General features: G+C 36.2%; 10 protein-coding genes across 10 annotated transcripts; 4 read left to right on the plus strand and 6 right to left on the minus strand.

Moving 5' to 3' along the window:
• Positions 1-1,138: 1,138 nt before the first annotated feature.
• Positions 1,139-2,632, minus strand: CBG20614 (the record flags this gene model as incomplete). The annotated part of the gene is made up of 6 exons (XM_002631415.1): positions 1,139-1,330; positions 1,379-1,527; positions 1,575-2,013; positions 2,061-2,351; positions 2,400-2,511; positions 2,562-2,632. 6 exons carry the CDS (start codon positions 2,630-2,632, stop codon positions 1,139-1,141), a joined length of 1,254 nt encoding a protein of 417 aa, XP_002631461.1.
• Positions 2,633-3,414: 782 nt separating this feature from the next.
• On the plus strand, positions 3,415-5,101 carry Cbr-ttm-2 (the record flags this gene model as incomplete). Its single annotated transcript, XM_045242658.1, has 7 exons — positions 3,415-3,483; positions 3,531-3,890; positions 3,934-4,064; positions 4,110-4,264; positions 4,296-4,346; positions 4,394-4,630; positions 5,034-5,101. 7 exons carry the CDS (start codon positions 3,415-3,417, stop codon positions 5,099-5,101), a joined length of 1,071 nt encoding a protein of 356 aa, XP_045097092.1.
• Positions 5,102-5,274: 173 nt separating this feature from the next.
• CBG20616 lies at positions 5,275-5,874 on the minus strand (the record flags this gene model as incomplete). Its single annotated transcript, XM_002631417.1, has 4 exons — positions 5,275-5,345; positions 5,400-5,498; positions 5,551-5,682; positions 5,730-5,874. The coding sequence occupies 4 exons, from the start codon at positions 5,872-5,874 to the stop codon at positions 5,275-5,277; spliced, it is 447 nt and encodes a 148-aa protein (XP_002631463.1).
• A 3,826-nt stretch (positions 5,875-9,700) lies between these two features.
• On the plus strand, positions 9,701-19,943 carry CBG20617 (the record flags this gene model as incomplete). Its single annotated transcript, XM_002631418.1, has 2 exons — positions 9,701-9,949; positions 19,809-19,943. 2 exons carry the CDS (start codon positions 9,701-9,703, stop codon positions 19,941-19,943), a joined length of 384 nt encoding a protein of 127 aa, XP_002631464.1.
• CBG20618 lies at positions 12,016-13,081 on the minus strand (the record flags this gene model as incomplete). The annotated part of the gene is made up of 4 exons (XM_045242659.1): positions 12,016-12,105; positions 12,149-12,301; positions 12,353-12,589; positions 12,632-13,081. The coding sequence occupies 4 exons, from the start codon at positions 13,079-13,081 to the stop codon at positions 12,016-12,018; spliced, it is 930 nt and encodes a 309-aa protein (XP_045097093.1).
• On the plus strand, positions 15,781-16,375 carry CBG20620 (the record flags this gene model as incomplete). The annotated part of the gene is made up of 3 exons (XM_002631420.1): positions 15,781-15,916; positions 15,965-16,268; positions 16,318-16,375. The coding sequence occupies 3 exons, from the start codon at positions 15,781-15,783 to the stop codon at positions 16,373-16,375; spliced, it is 498 nt and encodes a 165-aa protein (XP_002631466.1).
• CBG20621 lies at positions 16,724-19,478 on the minus strand (the record flags this gene model as incomplete). Its single annotated transcript, XM_045242660.1, has 7 exons — positions 16,724-16,903; positions 16,951-17,557; positions 17,665-17,946; positions 17,991-18,202; positions 18,250-18,372; positions 18,420-18,502; positions 19,400-19,478. The coding sequence occupies 7 exons, from the start codon at positions 19,476-19,478 to the stop codon at positions 16,724-16,726; spliced, it is 1,566 nt and encodes a 521-aa protein (XP_045097094.1).
• A 113-nt stretch (positions 19,944-20,056) lies between the features above and the next one.
• On the minus strand, positions 20,057-20,623 carry CBG20622 (the record flags this gene model as incomplete). Its single annotated transcript, XM_002631422.1, has 3 exons — positions 20,057-20,263; positions 20,310-20,404; positions 20,455-20,623. 3 exons carry the CDS (start codon positions 20,621-20,623, stop codon positions 20,057-20,059), a joined length of 471 nt encoding a protein of 156 aa, XP_002631468.1.
• Positions 20,624-24,205: 3,582 nt separating this feature from the next.
• CBG20623 lies at positions 24,206-24,585 on the minus strand (the record flags this gene model as incomplete). Its single annotated transcript, XM_045242661.1, has 2 exons — positions 24,206-24,433; positions 24,553-24,585. 2 exons carry the CDS (start codon positions 24,583-24,585, stop codon positions 24,206-24,208), a joined length of 261 nt encoding a protein of 86 aa, XP_045097095.1.
• Positions 24,586-24,979: 394 nt separating this feature from the next.
• CBG20624 lies at positions 24,980-25,420 on the plus strand (the record flags this gene model as incomplete). The annotated part of the gene is made up of 2 exons (XM_002631424.1): positions 24,980-25,244; positions 25,287-25,420. The coding sequence occupies 2 exons, from the start codon at positions 24,980-24,982 to the stop codon at positions 25,418-25,420; spliced, it is 399 nt and encodes a 132-aa protein (XP_002631470.1).
• Positions 25,421-25,995: the final 575 nt, after the last annotated feature.

Here is a 25,995-nt window from a genome sequence, read left to right on the forward strand (position 1 = left end):
TTAGTGTAAATATGAGCAAAAAAGTGAGCTCAAACTTTGCTCGTCAAAAATCTATGTATATTCCTAATTTTCCAAATCAGTTCCTTTCCTTTTTTTTCAATTGATATCATATCAGTTTACTTTTCCAAAATAAGGTTCATTGTGACCACAAAGATTGATTTCTCTACTGAACTTCCATTTCTTCTCTTATTTTTCCCCCAATTGATCTCACTGATTTATGCGAGTGTTTTTTTCTGGTTCTACTACTATTTTCTGGAAACAATAATACATGTGGTAGATAAGAAAAAAAGAACCAGTTCAACTGTACTATTCTATTTTCTTCGCTTTTTCTTCCATTTTTTCAGTTGTGGAGACCACAAGAGTAGGGTTTCCATTTGGGCGGGTGAAGAAGCGGGCTACCCGCTACCCACCCGGGGGTTCCCACCCGCGGCCCCCCGCGGCCCCCCGCAATTAAATTCGTGTGAATTTTAATAAAAAATTTTAAGGATAATCACGTATTTTCCAAGAAAAACTGAGTTTCTCAAATCAAAAAACTACGAAAAATATAATATTTTCCTCGCGTAAATATTCGCGGGGGGTCAACGGGGGGCCGCGGGGGGTGAGCCCCCCGGGTGGGTGCGGGCGGGTGAATCGTGTGACAAGAGGACTTAAGTTTGTACAAACATAAAATATAAGTAAATCGTTGTACTCAGCTCAAATTTGGAGTGAGAAAGTTCAAATAATTCATCAGTAAACTGGACAACTTTCAAATTATTTGAGCAACTTTGAGCTGAGTTATCTCTTGTCAAAGTGGATTCATCTCATGAGAATCGCAGGAAACATTACGCCGATTCTCTTTGGACGATTATAGGCTAGACTTGAGGAATCTCTTTGAAAATTTCAGCAGCTGTGAATCAAACGTAGAATTATACTTCTACCAATTTTCGTGCTTCCAAGATACTTATTCCTAAATATATACCCGTTTTTATCAGTCCGGCTAATTGTGGCAGACTATAAATCTGACTAAGGCCCGCTATACGGCCGTTTTTGAACAAATTCCGTCTTGAATCCTGCCAATAACCGTCCAATCTAAATTTTATCGAAACAGCAATAACATTTATTGAAACTAGAGAGATCAAAACAGTGTCTTCTGAAACTTTCAAGGCGGTGCTTCTTCCTTTTTCTCTTCTTCTTTTTTCAATTCTTCTCGTTTCGTTTGAGTTTGAGCTTCTTCCTTTTCCATCTCCCTCTCCTTTTCTTCTTTTTCCTTTTTCTCATTTTCAATTGAAAGTTTCAATTGATCTCGATACCTCTTCTTGAACTTTCGAATAGACACAATCGGCCTACGTCGCTGAAATTTTGAATATAGAAGGTTTTTTTAAGTTCTGGAAATACTCACATCATAATTGATCAAGAACAAATTACCCATATTGAACTTCATCGAAGTGATAATGCACGTCTTCTCTTCTTCTTCGTTTTCTCTTGATGCTGGACCATTTCTACGCGGACACGTATCCTCACCTTGGTTGGAGAAGCGTTCCATTGCATCTGAAAAATTCTAATTTTTTTACTTTTTTTGGAATCTCAAAACTGACTGTGAGAGAGATGAAGGATAGCATCAGAAGTATTGTAGATCACTGATTCTTTTTTGAAAAATGTTTCTCCTCGTGTTTTGAGTACATTGACAGGTGCAAATGGATCCATATCCAGAGTATCCTCTTTGTTATACGTTTTCCAATCCATCATTTCTCCACCAAGAAAAGAAGTGATCTTGTTAATCCATCCTTTTCCATCCTCATACTCCAAATTCTCATCTTCCAACGCAGCCATCAATTCTGGATTCTTGACCAGCTCACCCGCCTCATTGAATACTTGTTTGTCTCCTGGTTTTCTCTCAGAAACCACCCAAATTGGATCTCCATTCTCTTTGAAGATGTTCCGATCTAGAGGTGCTGGTTTCCCCTTGTTACGATGTACTCTCTTGGATCTCCTGGAGAGTCCATTAAAACTTGATTCAGGCATTGTGTCAGCATTCTGGAAAAAAATATCGCTATATCTGTTTGAAAAATAGCTTTCTATACCACATCTTCTTCGGTGGTATTATTCTTTGCCCTTTTTGTTATCTTTTGACTTTCCATCATCTGTTTGAAGAATTTCTGAGCCAATTCCATATTGAACTTTTTCGACGTAGTTGGAGCTTTCGTAACAATTTTCTCCTGTTTCGATCCTTCATCTTTCTTTTTCTCGATGATTTTTTCATCAGATGGTGCTGGACTCGCCACTTTTTTGGTTTGAATACTCGGTGTGTTCACTTCATGATTGGCGACGCCCTCCGAACTAGTTTTCTTCCTTCTAACAGACTTTTTTGGCTCCTAAAATGTTTCTATATTGGATTTTAATGATTTTTCAAGACTCCTCACCTTCCTCCGAACCGATGTGATTTTCTTTTTCTCTTGTTTCGGACCCTCTCGTTTTGCCGGCACTTCAACTATTGCCATATCTTGTGTTTGAGATTTTCTATCTTTAGTACCTCTGGAAAATAATTCCATCATTATTAAGCATCAATTTGCTATTAAACTTACATTGACTTTGCTTCACCTTTTGGTTTCTTCGAAGTCGTTTTTGGAATCATTATGTTCACAGAGCTCACCATTTTGATCACCGGTGAATTTAGAAAATAACTGGATTTGATGGGGAAAATGAAGAAGATCGATAACATGATAGGAGATAAATTTGAAATTTTGATTTTTTAGGAATTAAAAATAGGAATTACGTAAAGTTTCGTGATCTGTATCTCTATGTTTTAAATTCAGAGGAGGTCTAAATTATGGGAAGAGCTTTGTCAAGGACACAATTACTTGTGGTTAGCTTCTCTAGAATTTTCGAAATTCCGTTTTACGAATATTCCAAAAATACAGAATGTGATTTTCTGGAAAAAAAAAATCAAGTTTCGAGCTTAATTGTGAGTCGAGTTACAGTGATTTTCATTTGGCAACTAGAGAGTGAGAGAGTGCAGACAAGCAGACACTCTAACTGTCTCTATCTTTCATATAACACTTTGAAGCGTTGTATCTCGGCTTCTAGTGGTTTTGGAACGCTTAAAAATTTTTTCTCACGGACAAACAGACACACAGACATACAGTCAACCAGTTAGCGTAGTATTTGTGTACATCAATGATTGGTCAGATATTTCCATTTTGTGATTTCTCGATCTGTCACGTTTCTACTCCGAAACCTAAATTTGAATATGTCCTCCACTCTAAATACTCTTTTTCTCTATTTATGATCGTAATCATATTCCGTTGTGTATTTCAAAAGCAACCCACTGAGTACAGTTTCATTTTTCATCACATATTCCTATTCGCAATAACTATGCACATCCGATATTTGTCTCCAATGAAATTGAGTAATTTCTCCTGGTTCAGGGGGCAGAAAATGATGGATAAAATACGATTCAAAGTCTTACTCGATCGACCATTTTATCAACCTGGACAGACTATTCAAGTAAGAAAAGAAACTATCAAAATGTGAAGAATTCAAACAAATTTCAGGGTCATGTCATAATCGAACCACACCAACAGCTGGAAATTGACTGTGTAGAAGGAAGGATTCTTGGAGAAGTTCAGTATTTTCAGCCGAATCAGAAAAATGGATTTTCGACTACATCTCCTCCACCGAAAACTAGAGTTATCATAGACGAAAGAGCCCAATTATGGAAATATCAAACTGTCAGTGAAATGCTGGGCTTGGATGTTTTTTATGATGAGAACCATAATAGCCAATTCGATAAACCATCTTCATCCACTTTCACGACATCTGCTACATTTCCAATTCAAATTGATCTACCTCATTTTGCACCGCCCAGTTTTTATTGTCCAGGTTCTCCGGTTACTGTTAGATTCACTTTAGAGGTATGATAGTTTAACGGAGATGATCAGTCAATATCATTTTCAGATTCAACTTTACAATCAAGGATTCAAACTGGCTTCACACGAAGAAAATCTAGTTGTATTGAATTATGAATCCATCAAACGACAAGTGACTCCAAAACCAATCAGTCATCAGAAGACGTTCCATTTCTCAAAGTAACCTTTTAACCATTTTGACTCAATTTCTTTTTAATTTTTTAGGGAAAGATCCATCTCATTGGAAATGCTTCTTCCAACTGACGTCTTCACAACTACTGCCAGAATAGACACTTGCATTACTGTTTGCAACAAGTTTGTTGTTTTCTTTTTTAGTATCATTGAGAATCAGTTCCAGATGGAAGCAATCATTGAAATATGTGCATTTGAACATTGTTCGTCGGATTTCAGCATTGAATACTAATAATGAAGTGATTGAGACGGTCAAAATCGATACTACAGGTAAGAAATCTGTTTCCAATGCTTCGAATATTCGTTAGTATTTACAGGAGTCGGACTACAAACTGGAAAAACAAAGATTGCAGTCGGAGAGACTTATTCGTTCCGTCCGATGTTCAATATTCCAGCTCTTCCTCCAAATATTCATGTGAATGGAATGTTCAAAACTGAGTATTCTTTGAAAATCACACTTGGAAGAGCTCATAATTTTGTATTGGCTTCTTATGAAATTCCCATTACAATTGTGACAATGGATCAGAGCTCCAGAAAATCTTTGCAGAAGGACGGTAAGAATTTTTATGTTTTTGAAAAAGCAGGGATGTCCGGGACAGAATTCGGAAGTCCGAACATTTCGGAAAGATTGTTTCGTAATCATATGAGAGTAATTGAAAAGTGAGGAGCGCAGCGACGAACCAGTAAATATAGGTTACATCGTGCCGAAGGCGCACCAGCCAGTTGTTTGAAGCTCCGGAGGCGCGTCAATCTGGCTGGTGACATCTTTTCTTGCGTTTTCAATTTTTCGCGCTTCTTGAAAAACTGAATACCCCAAAATTCAGAAACTGTGAAAATCGGTGTTTCCGACATTACGAAATATTCCAAAAAGGTCATTCCTAACATCCCTGGCTCAAATCTGTTCATCTTAAACCTTTTTTTTTACTTTCGCATCATACTTTTTCCATTTTTTTTCAGACATTCTCGTCGACATTTCCGCCTCTGATAATACTTCAAATAAACTACCGGTTGATCTTCTTGTTTGAAACTTTTCTTTAAATAATAAATCCTCTTTATTTTTATTAATTGTTCAATACAATTTCAAAAGTAACTCCAGATAAAAAATAATCACGTCATAAAGCGTTCATGTATAACGAGGTCCATTGTTGTTGTCTTCCACTATTGCACACTACGGAGTAAACGAAAAAAATGGGAAAAATTATTCGGGAGGACTGGAAGAGCCAACAACTGTAACCGGGGTGATTGCGACTGGTTGTGGAACATCGGATTCTGAAAAAAAAGTAAACAATTTGTTTTCTGAAACTGGAGAGCATGCATTCGCACCTTGTCCAATGACTTCAGTGGATTCCATTCTCTGAAGCGAGGCGACCACAGCAATGGTTCTACCCAATTTCTTGGAGTTGCGACGCACATTTTCACGTTCTGGAGAACGAAATGGCTCGTTTTTTGGAGTGAAAATGAGCAAAATCCTCACCTTTCTTCTGTTCCTTTTCGCTGATTGGGGATCCAGTGATTGTATGGATCCTTCCACGGAGCAAAGCTGAACTCCATAGTGTTGGAGCATCAGTTTCAGTGACCAGCTTTCCATTTATCATTTTACGACCATCTGAAACTTCTAATCATTTGAATAAGAGAGGCATATTTAAAACCAACCTTCTGTGTACGAAACCACATCCTTCTTTTTGACTTCTGTGAACTTTTTCAATTCTGGATTTTCAACGGAAACTTCATCGGACACTTTTCGATTTGTGGCGTAGAATTCCACAGAATCAGAAGGCGAGTTCATCATGCCGAGCATTTTTGATTTTCGCAGATTTCTAGAAAGTTATGAAATGAAGATTCAGAAATCAGTTGCGGCAAATAAGGAAAAAGAGGAAGATCAAGATCGTTTGGTTGTAAAAGAAAGGGAAAAAGGGATAGGAGGTGATAAGAATGGAATGTGACTTTGTTGTGTCTTGTGACATAACAGCTTCATTAGAAGACGTTGGAATAAAAAGAGCATTGAAAGAAAATGAGAAAATAAGTAGAATACAGAAAGAATACCATAAAATAGCAGTAGGAACTTTCAGTTATATATAACAACCTGCCTTTTAAAATTGGAGGCAAAATGAGGGGGCGGAGTCTTGAGGGGGTCATTTGTCTTTGACGAACAAGAGAGACGGTTTGCAGGAAGAAAATGGAAGAATGTGACTTGTTTCTCCCTCTCTGAATCATTTCCAACACGACCTGATTCAATTACGGCTCACTAGGTTTTGATCTGATTAAGATGATGGGAAAAGTGTGAGAAAGAATTGGCAGAAGGCATGGAACCACCTGATGATGTGAAACGTATTGTGTAGTACATCTGGTATAGGCAATAAACATTTTAATGTGTAGTTTGTGGTAGTTGCGAAACCATTAAACGCTTCAGAAGCGATCACAGTTTGCGTAGGCTACTGTAGAATCAGTGTAGATATATCCTACAAAACACAGATAGGCTAGAAGATCATCAACAAATCTACGAGATTATATCCAGATGATTCGGCTAATAGGGCTACACATGTGGTTTTGCATTTCCGTCGTCACGTCATCTGATAGTGTGTTCTAGTTCTTCAGTCTTTGATATAACACTGCAGTTCGAAACGAAGATTGATTACAGTCAGAAAATTATTTTATGGGTTTGTGACGGTTGGCCATTTGGTTGGAATGAACATAATTATATAGTTTAGAAGTTCTGAAAGTGACCAAAAAGTTTCAAAGGCTAGTCATATGTATTATCTGAATAGCCTATTACCCTGCTGCAAGACTTCAAATTTTTATAACTCCGGTTTTGAAGGATTTTTAGGATTTGTGGAGTATTGAAACCATCAAACTCGATCTCTGCGCAACTTACCCTTTCATCTTACTTTTTTCAGCCCGCTAGGTCCAATTGTCGTAGGGCTCGGTGTTTGCTTTTGACGCTGCCGTAACCCAAAAATCTCCAAAAATCGCGTTAAAAAGTTCTAAAATACGCTGTCTCGAAAAGTTTTTTAGGTGGCTCTGAATTTTTTTGCTAGTTTTCAGATCCGACGAAAGAAGCTTTCTAGCAAATTCTCATTTCTCATTAATTCTCGTCAAATTTGGATTTCACATTGGGCCCCAATTTCGAAATTGGAACTCATTTGACTCGAATTAGCTCATAAATCTTTTTGAATATAAGAGTTTCTGACAATTGTGTCAGAATAACTAAGTAATCAAATTCTAACGATAAGCTTTTCGAATTTTTATCAGAAACCTCTCTGTTATGTCAAACGGACCATTGGTGGCTGAATGGCGGCTGAGCAGAAGCGTACGGGATTTCTTCGTTAAAGAAGTTCGTTTTTTCCAGACTCTGGACTCTGATTTTTCTCAAAGTTCAGCATCTCATTCACAAGATACAAATCATATAATTAACTGCTGATCCATGTGGCTTATGTCAGAGGATTCTGAGTTATGTTCGCTCATTTCGGGTATCAAATTAGACCATTTCTACTTTCCTTTCTCACATCATCTATTCTTGCCATGTCTGGTGGAATTTCGTGTCTCACAAAATGACTCAAAGAAGAACAACGAGTCAACACAGACTAGATAAGAGCTACCGTATTCCTTCTGTCAATCACTCTTGTTCCAAAATAACAGGTTGGTCTAATCCAACCTCCTACAGTCGACGCACTCAACTATTTTTTTTCTTCAATTTGTTCTATCCAAACAACAGATGACGTTAAAAGATAAGTACTCTTGTCTCGATATGTGACGTCAAGAAAAGGAACGAAAAATTAAGATTGACAGCTGAGAAAAAAGGCATTTAGGGGATGATGAAGAGGCTTATTTTATTGTCTAGAGATGTTCGTCGGTTTTGCAAAAAGGGGATTGTTTGGCGAGGAAATTGATAATGATGTTTTATATAATGTATGTTTCCAGGGTAAGGGAAACGAAACAACGGCTGAACTAAACTGTAACCTATTGAAATTTGCTTGGCGAATTCCAGATCACGTCAATTTCAAGTCATGTTCTATGAAGTCTGATACGTCAGAATAACAAGTCAGAAGAAATTATAATTTTTTTAAAGATGGATGACTGATGACAATAAATTAGTAGAAAATGAAACTTGACCTGTACTGGCTGTTTTTATAGTTGATTATATTTAAAATCGAGCATTCTAGAATCATTCAACTTTATTCAAGCAACCATGACGGGGATTAAGAACAACTAGAGATGTTCGGAATTAACTTTTCGGAACTTTTCAGACGGTCTAAAATTCCGATTTTGAAAATTTGGGACTTTTCCATTGCAATAGAACAATTGGCGACCGCTTGGAAACTACAGTAACCCCTCTACCCGAAGCATAAACTTTGAGCCCGTGTATCTAGGTTCCTGTAGAAGATATCAAAAAGTTTTCCACTGATATATTGCTTATCATAGTATCACCAACATTTTTTCAGTCAACACATTCTTAATATCTCTTAGAGGAACCGAGATATACGAGCTTAAAAATGGCGGCTAGGGTGGCACTCCAACAGAAGTTGGAATTTGATTCGAGAAAGGTCTAGACTTTCGGAATTTCCGAAATTCCGAATTCCGTTTTGAACATCCCTGAAGAAAAACTACAACTGGAAAAGGTTGATCTCTAAACTAAAAAAGAACTAAAACATCAAATAAACACTTTAGCATTTTTTCAGTCTCGTGAGAATAATGACTCAGAAAGTAAAACTCATAGATTAGTTTTTTTCTAAATTAGGGTACTATCCACCAAACTAAAACCAAAATGGAGTAAATAAATAAATAAATGACACCATTGTTTTTTTTCTTTGCAGAATTGGAAATTTCAATTAAACCCAAAACAATTCAATAGGAACCGACTGGTTTTGTTAGTCGTTCTTCTTTTGAAAGTTATGAAAAAATTGAAATTAAAAGGAACTTCTAATGTGAAAAAAAGAACAATGGTCAGCAGTCAGCGACCCGGAAGAAATTCAACAGTTAAAAAACAATTAAAACGATGAGATACTTGAAATTTATGGGTGATAAAATGTTTTTGTCTTCAAGAAGACATGACAGTTCCACTGACTTCTAGTCTCTTGGTTTGATCTGGTTTTGAACAACTTTCAGAACGTCATTAAATAGAAAAATATTGCAAATTGGACTTTTGAAAAAGAAAATTTTCAAAAAATCGAAAAGAATTTTCTAAATCACCGTAAAACCTGTAATATAAGGGCCGTCACACTGTTAAGTTTAAGCTCAATTATCTCAATTCCTGTGCAAGATAACAAAAATGTGTCAACTGGTAAAACACTTCAGATAACATGATAAACACTTTATCAGTGTATTCGATTGTCAAAATATAATTCTGTTTTGGGAATTTGGGTTTACTATGTGCGTTGAAGATTTCTCAATATAAAGCTTTCACGCTATTCGACAAAAAACTTGTTTGAGATGTATTGCGTGGACTCAACAAGTTCTTGTAATTTTAAAAGCAGTGTTAACCATTTACACGTGAACTTCCAGCATTTTGTCTTATCAGTTTAAGAGATCTGGGGGAAAGATCTGGAGCAGAGATAAGAAATCGCTATAAAAGGAAATGGAATCTAGAAGAATCTCCATCGAGTATTACACTCCATCAAACCATCGCCATGGCTCAATCCGTCCCACCAGGAGACATCCAAACCCAACCAAACGCCAAGATCGTCTTCAATGCTCCATACGACGACAAGCACACCTACCACATCAAGGTGATCAACTCGTCTGCCCGTCGTATCGGATACGGTATCAAGACCACCAACATGAAGCGTCTTGGCGTCGACCCACCATGCGGAGTTCTTGACCCAAAGGAGGCTGTCCTTCTCGCCGTCTCTTGCGATGCCTTCGCTTACGGACAAGAGGTAACGATTCGGAATTCAAAAGGAATTCTTCTGAATCTCTTCTATTTTTCAGGACACCAACAACGACCGTATCACCGTCGAGTGGACCAACACCCCAGACGGAGCTGCCAAGCAATTCCGCCGCGAGTGGTTCCAGGGAGATGGTATGGTTCGTCGCAAGAACCTCCCAATTGAGTACAACCCATAAGGGAACTGAATTGATCTTGTTTTTAAAATAAAACTTTTCAGTATATGCTATATATATATATTTGCTTGTTTTTATTTTTTGTGCGGTGAATATTTGATTATGAGGTCGGATTTAAAAAACTGACACTCGGTGATTGCGTATTCCAAATTTTCTTTCCACGTGGAGCTCCTCCCACATTCTCGCAGGTACGGCGTGAGTTATTTGCAACTTTGCGGCACCCTTTCACGATTATTGTATTTAATGAGATTTCATGGTTGAAACGTTGCAGTTTATCTCACAATTTTACGATTTTGGGTTAGTGTCACGTTTTTTTAAACGATTTCTCTATAAATCGTGACATAAATTGCAACGTTTCAACGATGAAATCTCATTAAATACAATAATCGTGAAAGGGTACCGCAAAGTTGCAAATACCTCTCGCCGTATCTGCGAGAATGTGGGAGGAGCTCCACGTGGAAAGAAAATTTTGAAATACGCAATTACCGAGTGTCAGTTTTTTAAATCCGACAATAGAAACAGATTGCATACGATTTTAAAACCTGATAATCATTTTTGATATCTCTTACAAAAGCCAATCTATAAGGCTCGAAAGTGGCTTACAATTAGAGTGTTGACGGTGTTTCGATTAACTTACGATCTTCTTTTTATGTTTGCAAAATTTCAAATCGACACAATCAAAAACATCAGAATTTAGATTTTTTTAAAACTATCAGAAGAATATCTAGAGTATCGTAAAACCTGTAATATAAGGGTTCCCACCTTGTTTGGTTTGTGCTCAATTATCTTAATTCCTATGCAAGATATCAGAAATATGTTAACTAATGAAATGTTTGTCATAACATCACCAACATTTTATCAGTCGGCCTATTTTTGATATCTCTTATAGAAACTAAGAAACTGAACTGCTCGAAGCCGGCGGTTTGGGTGGCCTTCTATTAGAGGGTTTACGGTATTTTGCCTATTTGCGAGACCAGCAAACTCGAAAAATAACAATGACGACATAAACAAATTCCATAAGATTTCGAAACATGATAAATATTTTTGTAAGTGGGTCTCTAATTTATAGCAAGCGAACTCAATACAACCTTGAAACAAATTTCATCATGAGACAAGATTTTGAATGCAGATAATCTAGTGAGAATGACAAAAAAAAAAAGAAAAACATAACTTTTCAAAAAAACCAAATACATAGAAAATTTTTCTGAAAGTGGGGTTGTGAGAATCTGAACAAAAGACAGTAAAACAATAATTTGCTGAATGGATTCAGATCTGTCCATCAAGTTGACATGAGAAGATCTAGAACACTAGTTTTGCATGATATCTGTATCATGTGATTAACCTGCATTTTCTCGGAAAACATACGTCATTTACACCAGATAGGTTAGAGGGATTTGTGTAAAAACATGCAATAAGTGATTTGATGATTGGTCGATTCATGTTCATGCAAATCACATTAGCATCTTCTGATTTCTCTTGTGTTTTCTTGAAAGGGAATGAGAAATGGTACACTACTGTACACTTTCTAGAAGGTTCTTTGTTCTAGAGATTTGCTAGAAATTGGTGGGTGTTCTTGAGGTTTTTCAAGAAGATGGGAAAAGTGGAAACGTTTATTTGAAGATCAGTAGAATCTTAATAAAGGAACTGAAAAAACTTCAATGTGTGAAAAACAATATGACTTGCCTTAGTTGAATAAAATTTTCTCAAATTTTGGACACTGAATTTTTTAAAATCTGGAATCTGGAATCTGTTTTCTGATGTTCATATGTTCACTTTCAAACCATTAAATTTTCAGACATTTTTTTTTAATAAACAAAAAAGAGTAAAAAACACACATAACTTCAGAGAATACATTTATTTGATCACAGTAACCCATAATAGTTCATTTTTGGATATGATATCCCAGACGAAGAATCACTTCATTCAACGAGTTGAACACCGAATCGTTGAACACTGACACTTCTCGCGAGAACTGTAATAAAAACGTTATTGATTAAAAATGTTGAAATTCAAACTTTGAGAAGCTCGTGCTGATGAAGTGATACTTGAGTGGCCACTTCATCAATTGCCGCCTGAACAGCACTGGCTTTATGATCGAAGGCCTTGACAAAGATTCTGTATGCCTCGCCCTTCTCCTTCAACTTCTCCAAAGTGTTGGCAGATTTCAGCTGAATATTCGGTTATTCGAAATTTGAGTTTTTAGAGATTCAAAGGGTTACCTGATGACGTGACTCATCAATAGAATGCAACAGATGGCCCAACCCAGCGACGGTTTCGTTAAGCTCTTCACTCTCCTCACTAGTATAAACCCGCATACGTTTGATCAGATGCGACCTCGCTGAAATTTTCGTTCTCTCTAATTTCAGCAACTTCTCATGAAACCCACTTCTCTTCTGAACCAACGCTTCCTTCTGGCTAATCTTTCCACATGCCTTACTGTACTTCATTACGATTTTCTGAAAAAAGAAGCAAATTCTATTAAATTTGGCAGGAATTACCGCATGTGGACCAGTGTAATGATTGATTCCCAAGAAGTTTAGCCATCCTCCAAGCATTTCCCATGGATTCTCCCCCGGATTACAACTGACTTTTTTCTGGGCGAGCATTTTTGGGACGACTTGGACTTGTAGCTCGATGGCGTCAACCATTTTGTAGATGATATTGTGATAGGAGATGAGCTTGTCAATGTTTCTCTGGAAGAACAATGATGATGACTTCAAGACAAGAGGTTTAATTTTTACCTCAAATCTGGGCTCCAGTTTGGTGAGCTCAACAACTCCAATGGTTTGTCCTAATTTCACAAATGCTCGACTTCCCCAATTCGCTTTTTCAGCCTCTTCGACGGCGGCGGCAGTTGCCGCCTGCAGGTCTTCTTCTGGATCTTTTTCTGGAATACACGATGCACAATTGACAGATTTCACTGAATTTTTAAGCTCACTATTTTCCATTCGTGCACTATGTTTGAATACTTTATGAATTGAAATGTTGAGATTATAATGTTTTATCATCTGATACGTGGAACATTTTCACCCAGAAACACGTAGAGGTCATAGAATGAAAAAAAACGAGCACGCACCAAAATTTGTGTCTAATTTCAAATTCATGAGTGTTGACTGCACATTGTTAAAATGAGATCATCCTCTCAAAATATATCAATACAATTCTCTCACTATTAGGACTCAATAAACTTGTTCAATCTAACTTTTCTCGAATGTCTGTTAAAATGTTGACTACTGTATTTATTCTGATAGAAGTCCAAACAACTTTAAACTTTGAGATTATATAACTCGGTTCTTGCAAAAGATATCAAAAAGTGGACAACTAACAAAAAATTTGCCATGATTTCGAAAATATTTCATTAGTTAATTTCTTATTTATATCTTCTACAGAAATCGAGATAATTAAGCTCAAATCGGATGGTTTCGGTGGGCCTCAATTATAGGAAATGCGGTATTCTCGTGGTAAATATCAACTTCATGAGTGTTGACTGCATGTTTTTACAGCGAGATCATCATCCAAATTGGTGAAGATATAATTCTCTCTCTATTAGAACCCAATAGATTTGTTTAGTCTACCCTAAAACCTGTAATAGAAGGACTTCCAATTTTGGATTAATTTTAGGTTAATTTTTCGTTTTTGTCAAAGGTATAAAAAAGTATTCAACTGATAAATTGTTTATCATAACATCAAAACTGTTTTGTTAGTTGACACATTTTTATATCTTTCACTGGAATTGAGATAATTAAGCTCAAACTTGATAGTGTCTTCTATTACAGGTCTTCAAGACATAACAGTTTTACTGGTTTCTAGTCTCTTGGTTTTATCAGATTTTTGAACAACTTTCAGATGCTTCGATACCATTTAAAAATGGGGATGTGGGTTGGATAAATGTGTATCGTAATATCAAAGATTGGCTAAAAATAGCTGAGGTCTCATAGACCCGTCGGTCATCCGTTTCAGCTCAAACTGCTCAAAAATCCAGAAGATAAAGCTCAATTATCAATTATCTTTGAGCTCAATTATCTCGGTTTCTATGAGCGATATCAAAAAGTTGTTAACTAATAAATTGTTTATCATAACATCAAAAACATTTTTTCAGTTGACCCATTTTTGATATCTTTCACAGAAATTGAGATAATGGAGCTCAAACTTAATAGTTGGGCGCCCTTCTGTTACATTTCAAACGGTAATCTAACTTTTCTTGAATTGTTTACATTTTAGTATAAATTACATTTTAGGCACTTCTCTCTGAAATTTCACATATCAACATTTTCAGTACTATGTCTTTCTTTTTCACTTGACCATACCGAGTGGTCACTTCTCTTTTTTTCCAGAGATAAGAATTATTCCATTGTCTTCTCGTTTGCAAGCGATACGCGTTCTGTTGACTGACACATGACAAACGAACAATACGTTTGGCGATTTGTACAAATAATTTAAAAAAATGATGTTGGTAGTACGCCTCCTGCAAAAATGGGTGAATCATTGAAAAAACAATTGGTTTCAGGTTTTGGCTAGGAAGAGGCCGGAAATCAAAAAGAGCCAATTGATCATGTATGGGGACACTGATTATTAGTTTCAGATTATAATTGATGACTAATGACGTACTGGAGACTAGTTCTCCTTTCAAATGAGCAACAATCTTTGCGGGTAAATATGGAAAATCAATGATTCCAAATATTAAAGGTTTTAATGGTTGGACTGATATATGTTGACAGACGAAAGAAACAAGTGTTTCTAGTGACTCACTAGTTCTGAATTAATTTCCGTTTGCAACTGTCAGATGGATGATACATAAACAGATCAGTTGAAAATGGAACTATAAACAGGTTTATAATTATTTGAAAATCAAAAAACAAAGCTCAATGAAAAGTTTGGTGGCATCTAGGAACTTGAATTATAGCCCACGATTGTGAGCAGGTCATTGTTATCAATGAGGCGCAAATGCTGACCCCGCGAAATTTGAAACTTCCGAAAAAAAATAATCTGTCAGATAACTCGCACAGACTCCCCACCAATCGACTGTGAAGCTTTCGAGAAGCTGAAACAGAAGGAAAAAAGGAAACGTCGATTATAGATTTTCGAACGTAACATTTTTGTTTTTTCACTTAATTTTCACATATTCCAGGCGTCGACAAATGCGTATTACTGGTTTTCAAGAGATTTATACAATTTTTAAAAAACTTATTTTTTGTAAATATTTGAAATTTTCTAAAAATAAATATTTCCACCCAAGTTCGTTCTCTATTTTGTCCCTTTCTGAGCAATTTTCCGAATTTTGAATTTAGTCAAAGTATTGTTTTCTTTCTTTATCAAAGTTTTTTCCAATTGTAATGCCAAACATTCCAGACCCGAGAATTGCCGGTCAAAAAGTTTCTCCAATCATTTGTTGGTCTCCTAAAATATTCCTAATTTCAATCACTTTCCGAATTTTGCCATTCGATTTTTGTCATCGAAAACTATTGTTCTGAAATCGAAAAGTATAGCAAACTAGTACAACAGAACTGATGATAAATGCTTCTTTTGTCCACTCTCCTCCTCCTTTTGATAAGAAGAACTCTTTACTAACTTTGCCCACACTTTATTATAAATACTCAGCCAACACATCAAACTTTACTGACTCATTTTACTTCAGTATCTTATCAAAATGCACTTCGCCTTGGCTCTTCTTCTTCTCGTTCCATTTCTGAATGCATCCAAATTTCCAATGTTCACAATCAGTGGAACTTTGACTTGTGGTGGTGAGCCTATTAAAGGAAACATCATTATGGTCGATGATAATTGTGAGATATTCTTCTTGTCCCTAGATTTTCTATTGAGTTTTCTTATAGTTGCTTTCACTGATCATCTACTAAGCGAACGAAAAGTGAATGAGGATGGAAAATTCAGTCTGCGTGGAGAGCCAAATGATGACTGCTTAGATGTCAAACTGATTGTGGAGCATAGATGTCATGATATGAAATTTGGAAGAGGAGACAGCAAGAAGTTGAAAGGATACTCAGAATTTGAGATTCATGTATCAGATTTGATAAAAAGTGATTATAAATTGAACATGGATATCGAGCTGGCTAGAAACAAAGTTCGTATCTCTTCTCCAGTGATTCCAGCTTGGAAAGCTTGGTTGTATGGTAAAAGGTGAGTTTTCAGGAAGAGAATATCTAATTTTAAAAAAGTAATTTTTCAGAATGATTTCCGATACTTTCGATCGAATCAAGAAGCTCAAAATCTGGGGCAATGTATAACTTTAAATCAATCGGTTCTAGTGCAATCGGGTATTCTTCATGGTCTGCAATCTCTTCAATTAGTTAATAGTTCTGTAACTTTTACATAAACCTGTTCATAATAAAAGATAATCCGGTGATAACGTTTTATTATATTCAAAAACGGTATGATTATTATTCACAGTGTGGGCGAGAGAAGAAAATCTTTGTGTGGGTCAATCTGATGAGGACATGCTTGGGGGGGGGGGGGATCCGATTAAGTAAAACAATGCAATAAGGATAAGCAACGGGGGAATAAGATATATATGAGAAGGACTATGGTAATTACTGTTTTGAAATTAAAATATAGAAAAAAAAGAGTGAGAAGGGTTAGAAGGTTTCTACGCAGACTTCCAAATGAAGAACGCAGTTGTTTGAATCGTCGGTGAAGGAGAGAAGGGATCGATCGAACAGAGTCGTCGTCCCAGGCAACCATTTAAGAAACGAACGACGGACAACTGGAGAAGAGAGCATTGCGATAACAGGACGGCAGTTGATTTGAAAGGGCTTCTGGAAAAAAATAAGTTGAAAAAAATAATTATTCAGAAAAACCCTACTTCGATTTGCCGCATGACCTCCTTCTCTGTGATTCCGAAAGTGTAAATACGGAAGAAGAGTCGAGAGTGTCTTGCTGTTCGTTCGTCCTTCCATGCAAACGCCAAAAGCGCCTCACAGAATCCATCGAATTCTGCAGAAGCCACATGTGCTAATTCTAAAGGGAGAATGAGGTACATATCTTGTGTTGGGAAGATACGCTTCACATTGGCGCATACATTCTGAAACGCCGTCGCAGACATTCCACTTCGCTCGAACATTCCCATAGATTCAGCAAAACACGTGGCGATCTCGTCTCCAGCTTGCATGTCGACTTCAACACGATCAAAGTTGTCCTGTCGATTCTGTGGACTTGTGTTTTGTTCCACAAACATTTCATCAAATCTCATTTCGGTGAAGACTCTTTGACTGGCCCATAACTTGTAATCAATTGAAGAATATCCAGTGATGAAGCTGACATTTATAGATTTAACACTCCAAGCCTTGACAATCCAATCGATAACTTCACGAGGATGAGACAATGTTTCTTTGGACCACATACAACGATCCGAGAAAACAAGATCCAGTTGATCGCAGCTGATTTCCGAAGTGATTATACTTGCCAGACGACTGAATGCTTTTCCTTGCTGCTTATCAATGTCGTACACTGAACAGCAATTTCAGCAAGAAGTCTAAAAAAAAACTTTTGCAAAATTTTCAGATTTTTAAAAATTTACATTTCTGTGACTATCAACTGTTCATAATGTTTCTTCTTCTCGTGAATTGGTTCGAATAGTGTGCAAAGTTGAACTGGTCCGTAGATCTTGACGCGAGAAGCGATCTCCTTACAAGCAGAACATCCATTGCAAATCTCATCGGCACCTTTGTAGGAGCAGAGTGTGAACCAATTGCCATTCAACAGACTGTACAGAATGCATTTGTGAAGATATTCATTAGGAGATGTGAAGCCAGAGAACAGAAGATCACGGACTCGAATTCGAGCCACAGAATTCAAGAATCTAAAAAATGAAAATAAATCAATTACGGTAGAGGAAACACATACTCGAAGAACTTTGGCACATGACGAAACACAACTCTACGATCATTGAGAATGAAGGATTTGTCTTGTAATGAAGCCACTTGATCTTCTTCTGATTCTTCATTGTCACTGTTTTCTCCGCAAGAGTCCAATTTTTGATCTGGGCTCACTTGTACTTGTACAAAGGCAGCACGAATTTTGCTGAGGATGACGTGGTTGAATAACTTGCTTACTAGCTTAAAAATTTCGGATTTTCAAAGAAAAATCCTATCAAAAAACTGACTCGCAAGTTCAAATTATCCAAAATTGATTCGTCCTTTCCGAAGACGTTCTGGAGGATATCGTGAAGAATGTGATAGTTGCTGAAGACTTTCAAACCAGCGTCGACTTGAATGTCCAATTTTTTCTGGAAAAAAAGAAAAATCTTCAATTTTTTTTCGATTGAAAACTCACGATTTTTCTCTGTGGACAATAGTCTTCTTCTCCATCGAAAACGTCGTCGTGCAGCTTCTTTCTTGGCTGCATTTTCGATTTATCTGAAAATTGAAACATTTCAACTGTATTTTTTTGAAAACAAGGGATAAGGGGAAAGAGTAGAAGAAAGGGAAAATCCTTCGAGAAACATGAGAACAGACAAAAAAACGATTGAAAAAAAAGAGCGGATAAAAAACAGAATTGATTAGACGAGGTAGATCAAAAATAAATGAGGTGCAAGTCTAGGTCAATAATTTTTTTTTCTTTAGGTGAAAATGTTTGAAAATTGCTGGCTTCCGTCATTTATCAATAGGTATAAAAATTACTCTTCTTGACAAAAACATATAAAGGTTCTTAAAGTTTTCGATATATAGAAATAGCTCGAATAGGACTGTTGAAATTACTGTACACTGGAATCGTGCCAACAAACTGTCAACTTTGAGCTCAGATATCTCATTTCTTGTCAAAGATATCAAAAAGTGGTCAACAGATAAATTGTTCATCAGCATATTAGAAACATTTTATCAGTTAAACACTTTTTGATACCTTTCACAGGAACCGAGATAAAATGGCTCAAAATTAGAATTTAGGTTTCAAAGTTAAAAGTTTTATTTTTTTTTTCTTTTTTCAAATGGTCATTCTAAAAAAAAATCTAAAATTGAACAAATAAATTAGTTGAAAAAAAAACAATTTTAGTACATTACAGTAACGAATACAACGTAACTCTTCTAATACCGAAGCCGTCAACTTTGAGCTCAATTATCTCCATTCTTGTAAAAGATACCAAAATTTTTCAACAACTGATATAATATGGGTGGTTACGGTATCTTGATAATTCAAATTGGATTCAACGTGAGAGCTTGATGAAATACAAGTTTACATTTTTCCGTAAACCAGTCATAAAATTTTTTCTATTCAACGAAAAAAATTATTTGAGATTTATTGCGTAAACTATCCACATCTTCCCTCGTAGTTTTGGGAGCAAAGGTCTGGAGCAGAGATAAGAAAAAAGGGAAGCGAAGACAGGGGAATCTTCATCGAGTACTACACTCCATCAAATTATCGCCATGGCTCAATCTGTCCCACCAGGAGACATCCAAACCCAACCAAACGCCAAGATCGTCTTCAATGCTCCATACGACGACAAGCACACCTACCACATCAAGGTGATCAACTCGTCTGCCCGTCGTATCGGATACGGTATCAAGACCACCAACATGAAGCGTCTTGGCGTCGACCCACCATGCGGAGTTCTTGACCCAAAGGAGGCCGTCCTTCTCGCCGTCTCTTGCGATGCCTTCGCTTACGGACAAGAGGTAAGAATTCTGAATTCAAAAGAAATTCTTCTGAATCTCTTCTATTTTTCAGGACACCAACAACGACCGTATCACCGTCGAGTGGACCAACACCCCAGACGGAGCTGCCAAGCAGTTCCGCCGCGAGTGGTTCCAGGGAGACGGTATGGTTCGTCGCAAGAACCTCCCAATTGAGTACAACCCATAAGGGAACTGAATTGATCTTGTTTTTAAAAAGTAAAAAGATTCAGTATATGCTTGTTATTATTTATTGTTCATTTAATGAGGTAGAAACATCAGAATTTCACATATTTAGTAGGTCTACTTCTTCTTCTTTTTCTCGACAGTCTCTTCCTTATCGGCTTTGCGCTTGGCATCTCGTTTCTCTGGTTTTCCTGCTTTTGCTTCTTTTTCGGTCTTTGTATCTTTTCCTTCTTCTTCATTTCCTTGATAGAACTTTTTGAAGTAAGCAACGGCTTCATCAAGAGTTGACCATTTTTTGTGCAATGGTTGTGGATAGTTTTTAATCTGCAATAAGAAAAAATAAAGCGAATTCTTGAAATTGATATGTTACATATTCCTTGACATTATTGTAATCCGTGAAGACACCAACAGTATGCCCGCGTGCTACAGCATAGTAAGTGTCATGTGTTGGTTCAGGATACGCCACTGTAAAATTGAGATTTTTCGGTCCGTAGAATCAGAAGTTTCAGACTAACATTCAACTTTTTTTGGTTTTCTCTCATCCACATATTTTTGTGCTTCCTCTTCTGTTGAGAACTTCTTGTAAACTGGCTGTGGGAACTTGTCGATTTGCTTTTTGGCTTCGGACCATTCCGTGAAGACGCCGCGTTGGAAGCCGTGAGCAACGCCGTAGAACTTGCTCATTCTGAAAAGGAGACTTAGAAAAACAGACTGACGATAGAGGAGAGGCTTTATGAGAAAAAATACTAGAATATTATGTTATCCCATTACCTGGACGCCTAAAATATCATGAAAACTAAAAATTGCTATGAAAAAATTCGAATATTTCGAAAACATGGGTGTGAAACTCTACACAAAAAGTTTTGAACTGAACTAAACGGAAAAAATGTGAAGGCATCGGCGAGACAAATGTTTAGTGTTTGAGTGACTGCTGCCGGTGCCCTCAAATGCGGAGAGTACGAGGGAAAACGAGGGAAATGAAAAGAGAAGCGAGAAAAAATAGAAAACAACACATACACCAAGGACAAATAATTTTGAGAAGAAGAAGAAGTTAAAGATCACAGATTTTTGAAATCAAATATTCTTTAGTTGGAAGACTCATCTATTATACCCGTAATGCCGGAGAGCAAATGGAAAGCAGTTCCGGTTATGAAAACTAAAAATTTAACTATACGATTTTTCGTTTAGTTGCTATTGAAAATACTATTTTGAATATAACATAATATGGTCTGCGATACAATTTTTAGAAGTTGATCAGACTCAAAAATCAAAAATTTGAATGAGTGTGAATAATACAAGAAACTTGAAACCCAAAATTAAAGAGGTTGCCGTATTTGTTGAGCTTTCAAATGTCTTTATTGGAAGAGGGTTAGTCATAAGTCACAGAACGAAAATTACCGTAACCTAAAAGCATGTTCAATTCAACAATTTTTTTCTCAATTTTTTTGTTTATCTGTTTGCGTTTCGAAAAATACGAATATATATAATAAAATATTATAAAATAACGAATATTAACGAATATTATAAAATGTCTCAAAGTCCTTATAAAAAAATCGCATTTTCCGATTTCAAGTGACCGGTAATGTATTCATAAATACCAAATGCTCATATTCAATTTTCTCAAATAGCATGTATAGCCTTTTTCTTTGAAATATCGCCAAATAAGTTAATTTTTTAGATTGTGCACTTGGGTTCAAGCGAGCGGGTCAGAAAAGGCGCCCCAGCAAACTCGTATTCCAGAAGAAATTTAATAATTTTAAAGTAGACGCGGGACTGATCTAAATCATGGGCTATTTTATTAAAATCAACGGGTTGCAACGAGCGCTTTTTCGCTCTTCATTTAAAACTTTGAATCTCAGCCAACGAAATTCGGCAGCGAATTAGAATTTTTCCTAAATTTACTGAGGCGCGCTTTCTGACCCCTCGCTTGAACCCAAGTGATTGTGTAGAAATTCAGAAATTCGGAAATTTGAAAATTCTCTGAAATTCAAAAATCCAGAATTCAATTCGTAATTTGACTCCCGAAATTTCAAGTTTTTTCACATTATTACAGAACATGACCTGTTGGCTGAATTCCTGGATCGCGATTAGATCCTTAGACAGCGGATTTGGTTATTATTTTGTTTTCTGGCTAGTGAAGTATTTTCCGCAAGCCTGGTTTATTTCCAGTTACCTCGTCCTATTTTTCTTCCATTTACAATTCCTCTCATCCGCTTTATTGAGTATCCATCGATTATCTTCTATTCTATTTATCCAAAAATATGATAGATTTTGGTCCCGTTACTATCTTCCAATATTTCTTCTATTTTTCATTAATTCCATTTTGCAGCAACTAAATGGTACTATTCAAACTTTCGAAATTATCGATGGTGCACTTTTTCGCGTTTCAAGCACCGAAATTTATACGGAATTTTCCGTTCAGTATTTTCTATGCGCAAGTTGCTACATTATTGTTTTAATTGTTTTGGGGAATACTGTAGCTAAATTGGCGTATAAAAATTGAGAGGAACGATATCTGGAGATCAAGGAGTCTCAAGAAAACTGACAAAAATCGCATTGACCAATGGATTTGTGTATTCTGGAATCTCGATTTTTATGCTGGGAAACGTTCTAGCGCCTCTAATTCCAAACGCTCCGATTGCTCTTCAAGAACACTCTACTTCTATAATGACAACGGTTTCAGATTTGGTGAGGTGGAAAATTTCAGAAAATCGTGATTCCATATCCTCAGATATTCAGAAGTTTAGAAATTCGGACATCCCGAAAGTTTATAAATTATTGAAATTCAGAACTTCCGAAAATTCCAAATTGACTAGAAATCCACGATTGTCGAAAATTCAGAAATTTAGAAATTCAAAAATTCAAAAAAATCAAAAAAGTGAGAAACTCAGAATTATAGAAATTCAGAAATTCCTGAATTTCAAAAATATTTACTTCATTCTTTTTTTGAATTTCCGGAAATTCTTATACATAAAATCATCAATTTTCAATTATTTGAAAATGTTGAATATTTGGACCCTGAGCTTGAAAAACTCTTAATTTTCTTTAATTTTGGAATGTTTTATTTATTTTTGAAAATTCAGGGACTCCAGATTTTTTCAACTATCAATTTCTTGGGAAGGCTGAAATTTTCAAAACGTTTAAGTTTTGAAAGTTCCGATTTTTTGAAATTTCTAACAAAAGATTGCATTTTCGAATCTCGAAATTTCGGAATATTAAATTTACAAATTTTCAGATGACCCTATCACTGCCATATATTCTCCTTATTTTTGACACAAATATCAAAAAAGATATTCGTTTGAGTCGAGAAAATTCTAGTGTGACTCCAGCAGGACCGAGTGTTTCTTGAATTATTTTTGAACAATTGGAAAAATGTCAATTTAATGGAACTTAATATTATTAATATGAGCCCTTTTTTGGATTTTTCAATGATTCACATATATATTTTTTCAAAAAAAAACTAACAGCTTAAAAAAATTCAAAATGCTCTGAAAAAAATTACAAAAAAATATTTGAAAAAGTTGAAAATCGAGAAATTAAGAAATTCAGAAATTAAGAAATTCAGAAATTAAGAAATTCAGAAATTCAGAAATTCAGAAATTCAGAAATTAAGAAATTCAGAAATTCAGAAATTAAGAAATTCAGAAATTCAGAAATTCAGAAATTCAGAAATTCAGAAATTCAGAAATTCAGAAAATCAGAAATTCAGAAATTCAGAAATTCAGAAATTCAGAAATTCAGAAATTCAGAAATTCAGAAATTCAGAAATTCAGAAATTCAGAAATTCAGAAATTCAGAAATTCAGAAATTCAGAAATTCAGAAATTCAGAAATTCAGAAATTCAGAAATTCAGAAATTCAGAAATTCAGAAATTCAGAAAGTCAGAAATTCAGAAAGTCAGAAATTCAGAAAGTCAGAAATTCAGAAAGTCAGAAATAATTTGTTGATTTTCTGAATTTCTGAATTTCTAAATTTTGCTGTACTTTTTTGAAATTCCGCGATTATTTTAGTTAATGAAACCTTTCCCACACTTCTTTAACTATCTTTTTGCTGTCTTTTTACTGTCTTTGAGTACTGTCTTTTTTTAATCTCTTAATCGTCTTTAAATTTAAGATTTTACAATTTTTTTTAAAGAGGAAACTGGAATTTCAAAAAATTAACGTTTTTGAGAAGAAGAGCATGAATGCGATGAAATGAACAATTATGAACAAAAATATAACAAATTGAAGAACAACTCTTGACTTTATTCTAATAATCATGAAGAGTTTAAGCTGTAGCCGACATTGGGATGGTTACAGTTCCAGCTGGAGTGACGGCCGCGAAAGCAGCCTGAGCGTCAGTAGCATCAGCTGGGGCGTTGGCGAAGTGGATGACAAGCTTGTCCTCCTTTGGTGCTCCAGCAGTGCGAGTGATGTTAATGTCCTTGGTTCCAGATGGATCGATGAATCCGAACACTGGGGTGATACGGTACTCATTGTTGTTTGACGACTTGATCTGAAATTATTCTGCTGTTTGAATGAGATATCCTCTGAATTCCTGGATACCTTGAAGATGAGCTTGTCGGCTCCTCCATTGACCAATTTGTGGGTCGAGGTTCCTCCGGCGGCTGGGACGGTGCATGCTGGTGGATCGGCAGTCAAAGACATGTTTCGGCTTCGGTTGGAGTTTACTGTGGAAGTTAAACACTCTGAAGATCTTCTAAAATTTATCCAAAATTTATAGTATTTGCTTATCAAGATGTACCACTAGCCTGAAACCCTAATTTAAGCGTATACGTAATGCAACTCTTTGTGCAGAATTGAGATTTTGGAATAAAATGAAATTGAGAAGAAACGTGACATTCCGAACCACTGATTCTTATCACTTTCAGCCCGGTCGTTTCTTTTTTTTCTCTTCCACTTCAACATTGATCACTCTTGTTGCTAACCAAAGATTTCAATAGGAGCCGGTTGCTCATTGAGCTCTAAACGGTAAGTTTTGATAGAAAATATAATCAGAAACCAAAATAATTTCCAGAGAAACAAGAGGCAAAAATAGAAGATGGCTGATGACAACGTCTCATTCACTGACGCAGGAGATCCATCCCCAGCACCGGGAGGAGCCAATGGTGGATCATCAGCAATGCTTGATTTGCTCGGAACTTTGAATAAAAAAGATGAAGAAAAGAAGAAGAAAGGAAAAAAGGGAAAGAAGGAGAAGAAATCCAAGGGAAAGGCAAAAACAAAGAAAGTGAGGAAAGCCGATAAATTCGAGTCACAGAACTTTTTGTACCGTATCGAAGGAACCATCTTTTGTGCCGGAATCAGTAAGTTTCAGGATTTTTTTCGTCTAAAACTGAATTTTTTAGTCGTCGGTATCGTGGTTCTCCTTGCTTTCATCATCGGAGCTATCGTCTTCAGCGTGGCCACCAATGGAAATTTGGTCAGCTACATGCAACCACTATGGGGTGCTACTGACGAAAACAGTGGAGGCGACAACTAGAGAACTAAACTCTCGCCAAATCGAAAAATGGCATAAATGACAAGTCGGCTTATTTTTAAAGGGGGTCTCCCCTTTGATTGAACTCTCTTCAATAAATTATTTATTTTATTTCTTTTTGTTATTTTTTGTTATCTTTGCATTCAGTTTTTTCGGAGTTAGATTATGAATTTTGACGCAACGGTGTACAATGTAGCCATCATGCGGCCACTCTAGTTTCGTTCGCGTGGCTTAGCTGGTTGCGGCGCCGCACCTTCAAAAATCGTCTCACAAGTTCAACTCCCCGAAAGGCTCATATTAACAAGATTTTGAGATTTTTATATCATGTCCCCGGTCTTTAAATTTTTGAATCTTTTGACAAGACTGTGGAAATGTGTCAAATGTGTTATTCATTAAACTTTTTATTTTTATTGAAGACCAAGTACGAAAAATTATAGAAAAAAAGCGAACAAAATTAAACATGAGATGTGTATTCAATGTTTTTTGAAGCAAAGCAGTGATGAGAATTTGATTCTGAACCCGTAATAATTTTAAGAAAGGGGAAGGAAGTACGAAACAAAGAAAATTTGTACAGTTTC

This window comes from Caenorhabditis briggsae (assembly GCF_000004555.2).
Source record: "Caenorhabditis briggsae complete genome, chrII, whole genome shotgun sequence".
Taxonomy (NCBI): domain Eukaryota; kingdom Metazoa; phylum Nematoda; class Chromadorea; order Rhabditida; family Rhabditidae; genus Caenorhabditis; species Caenorhabditis briggsae.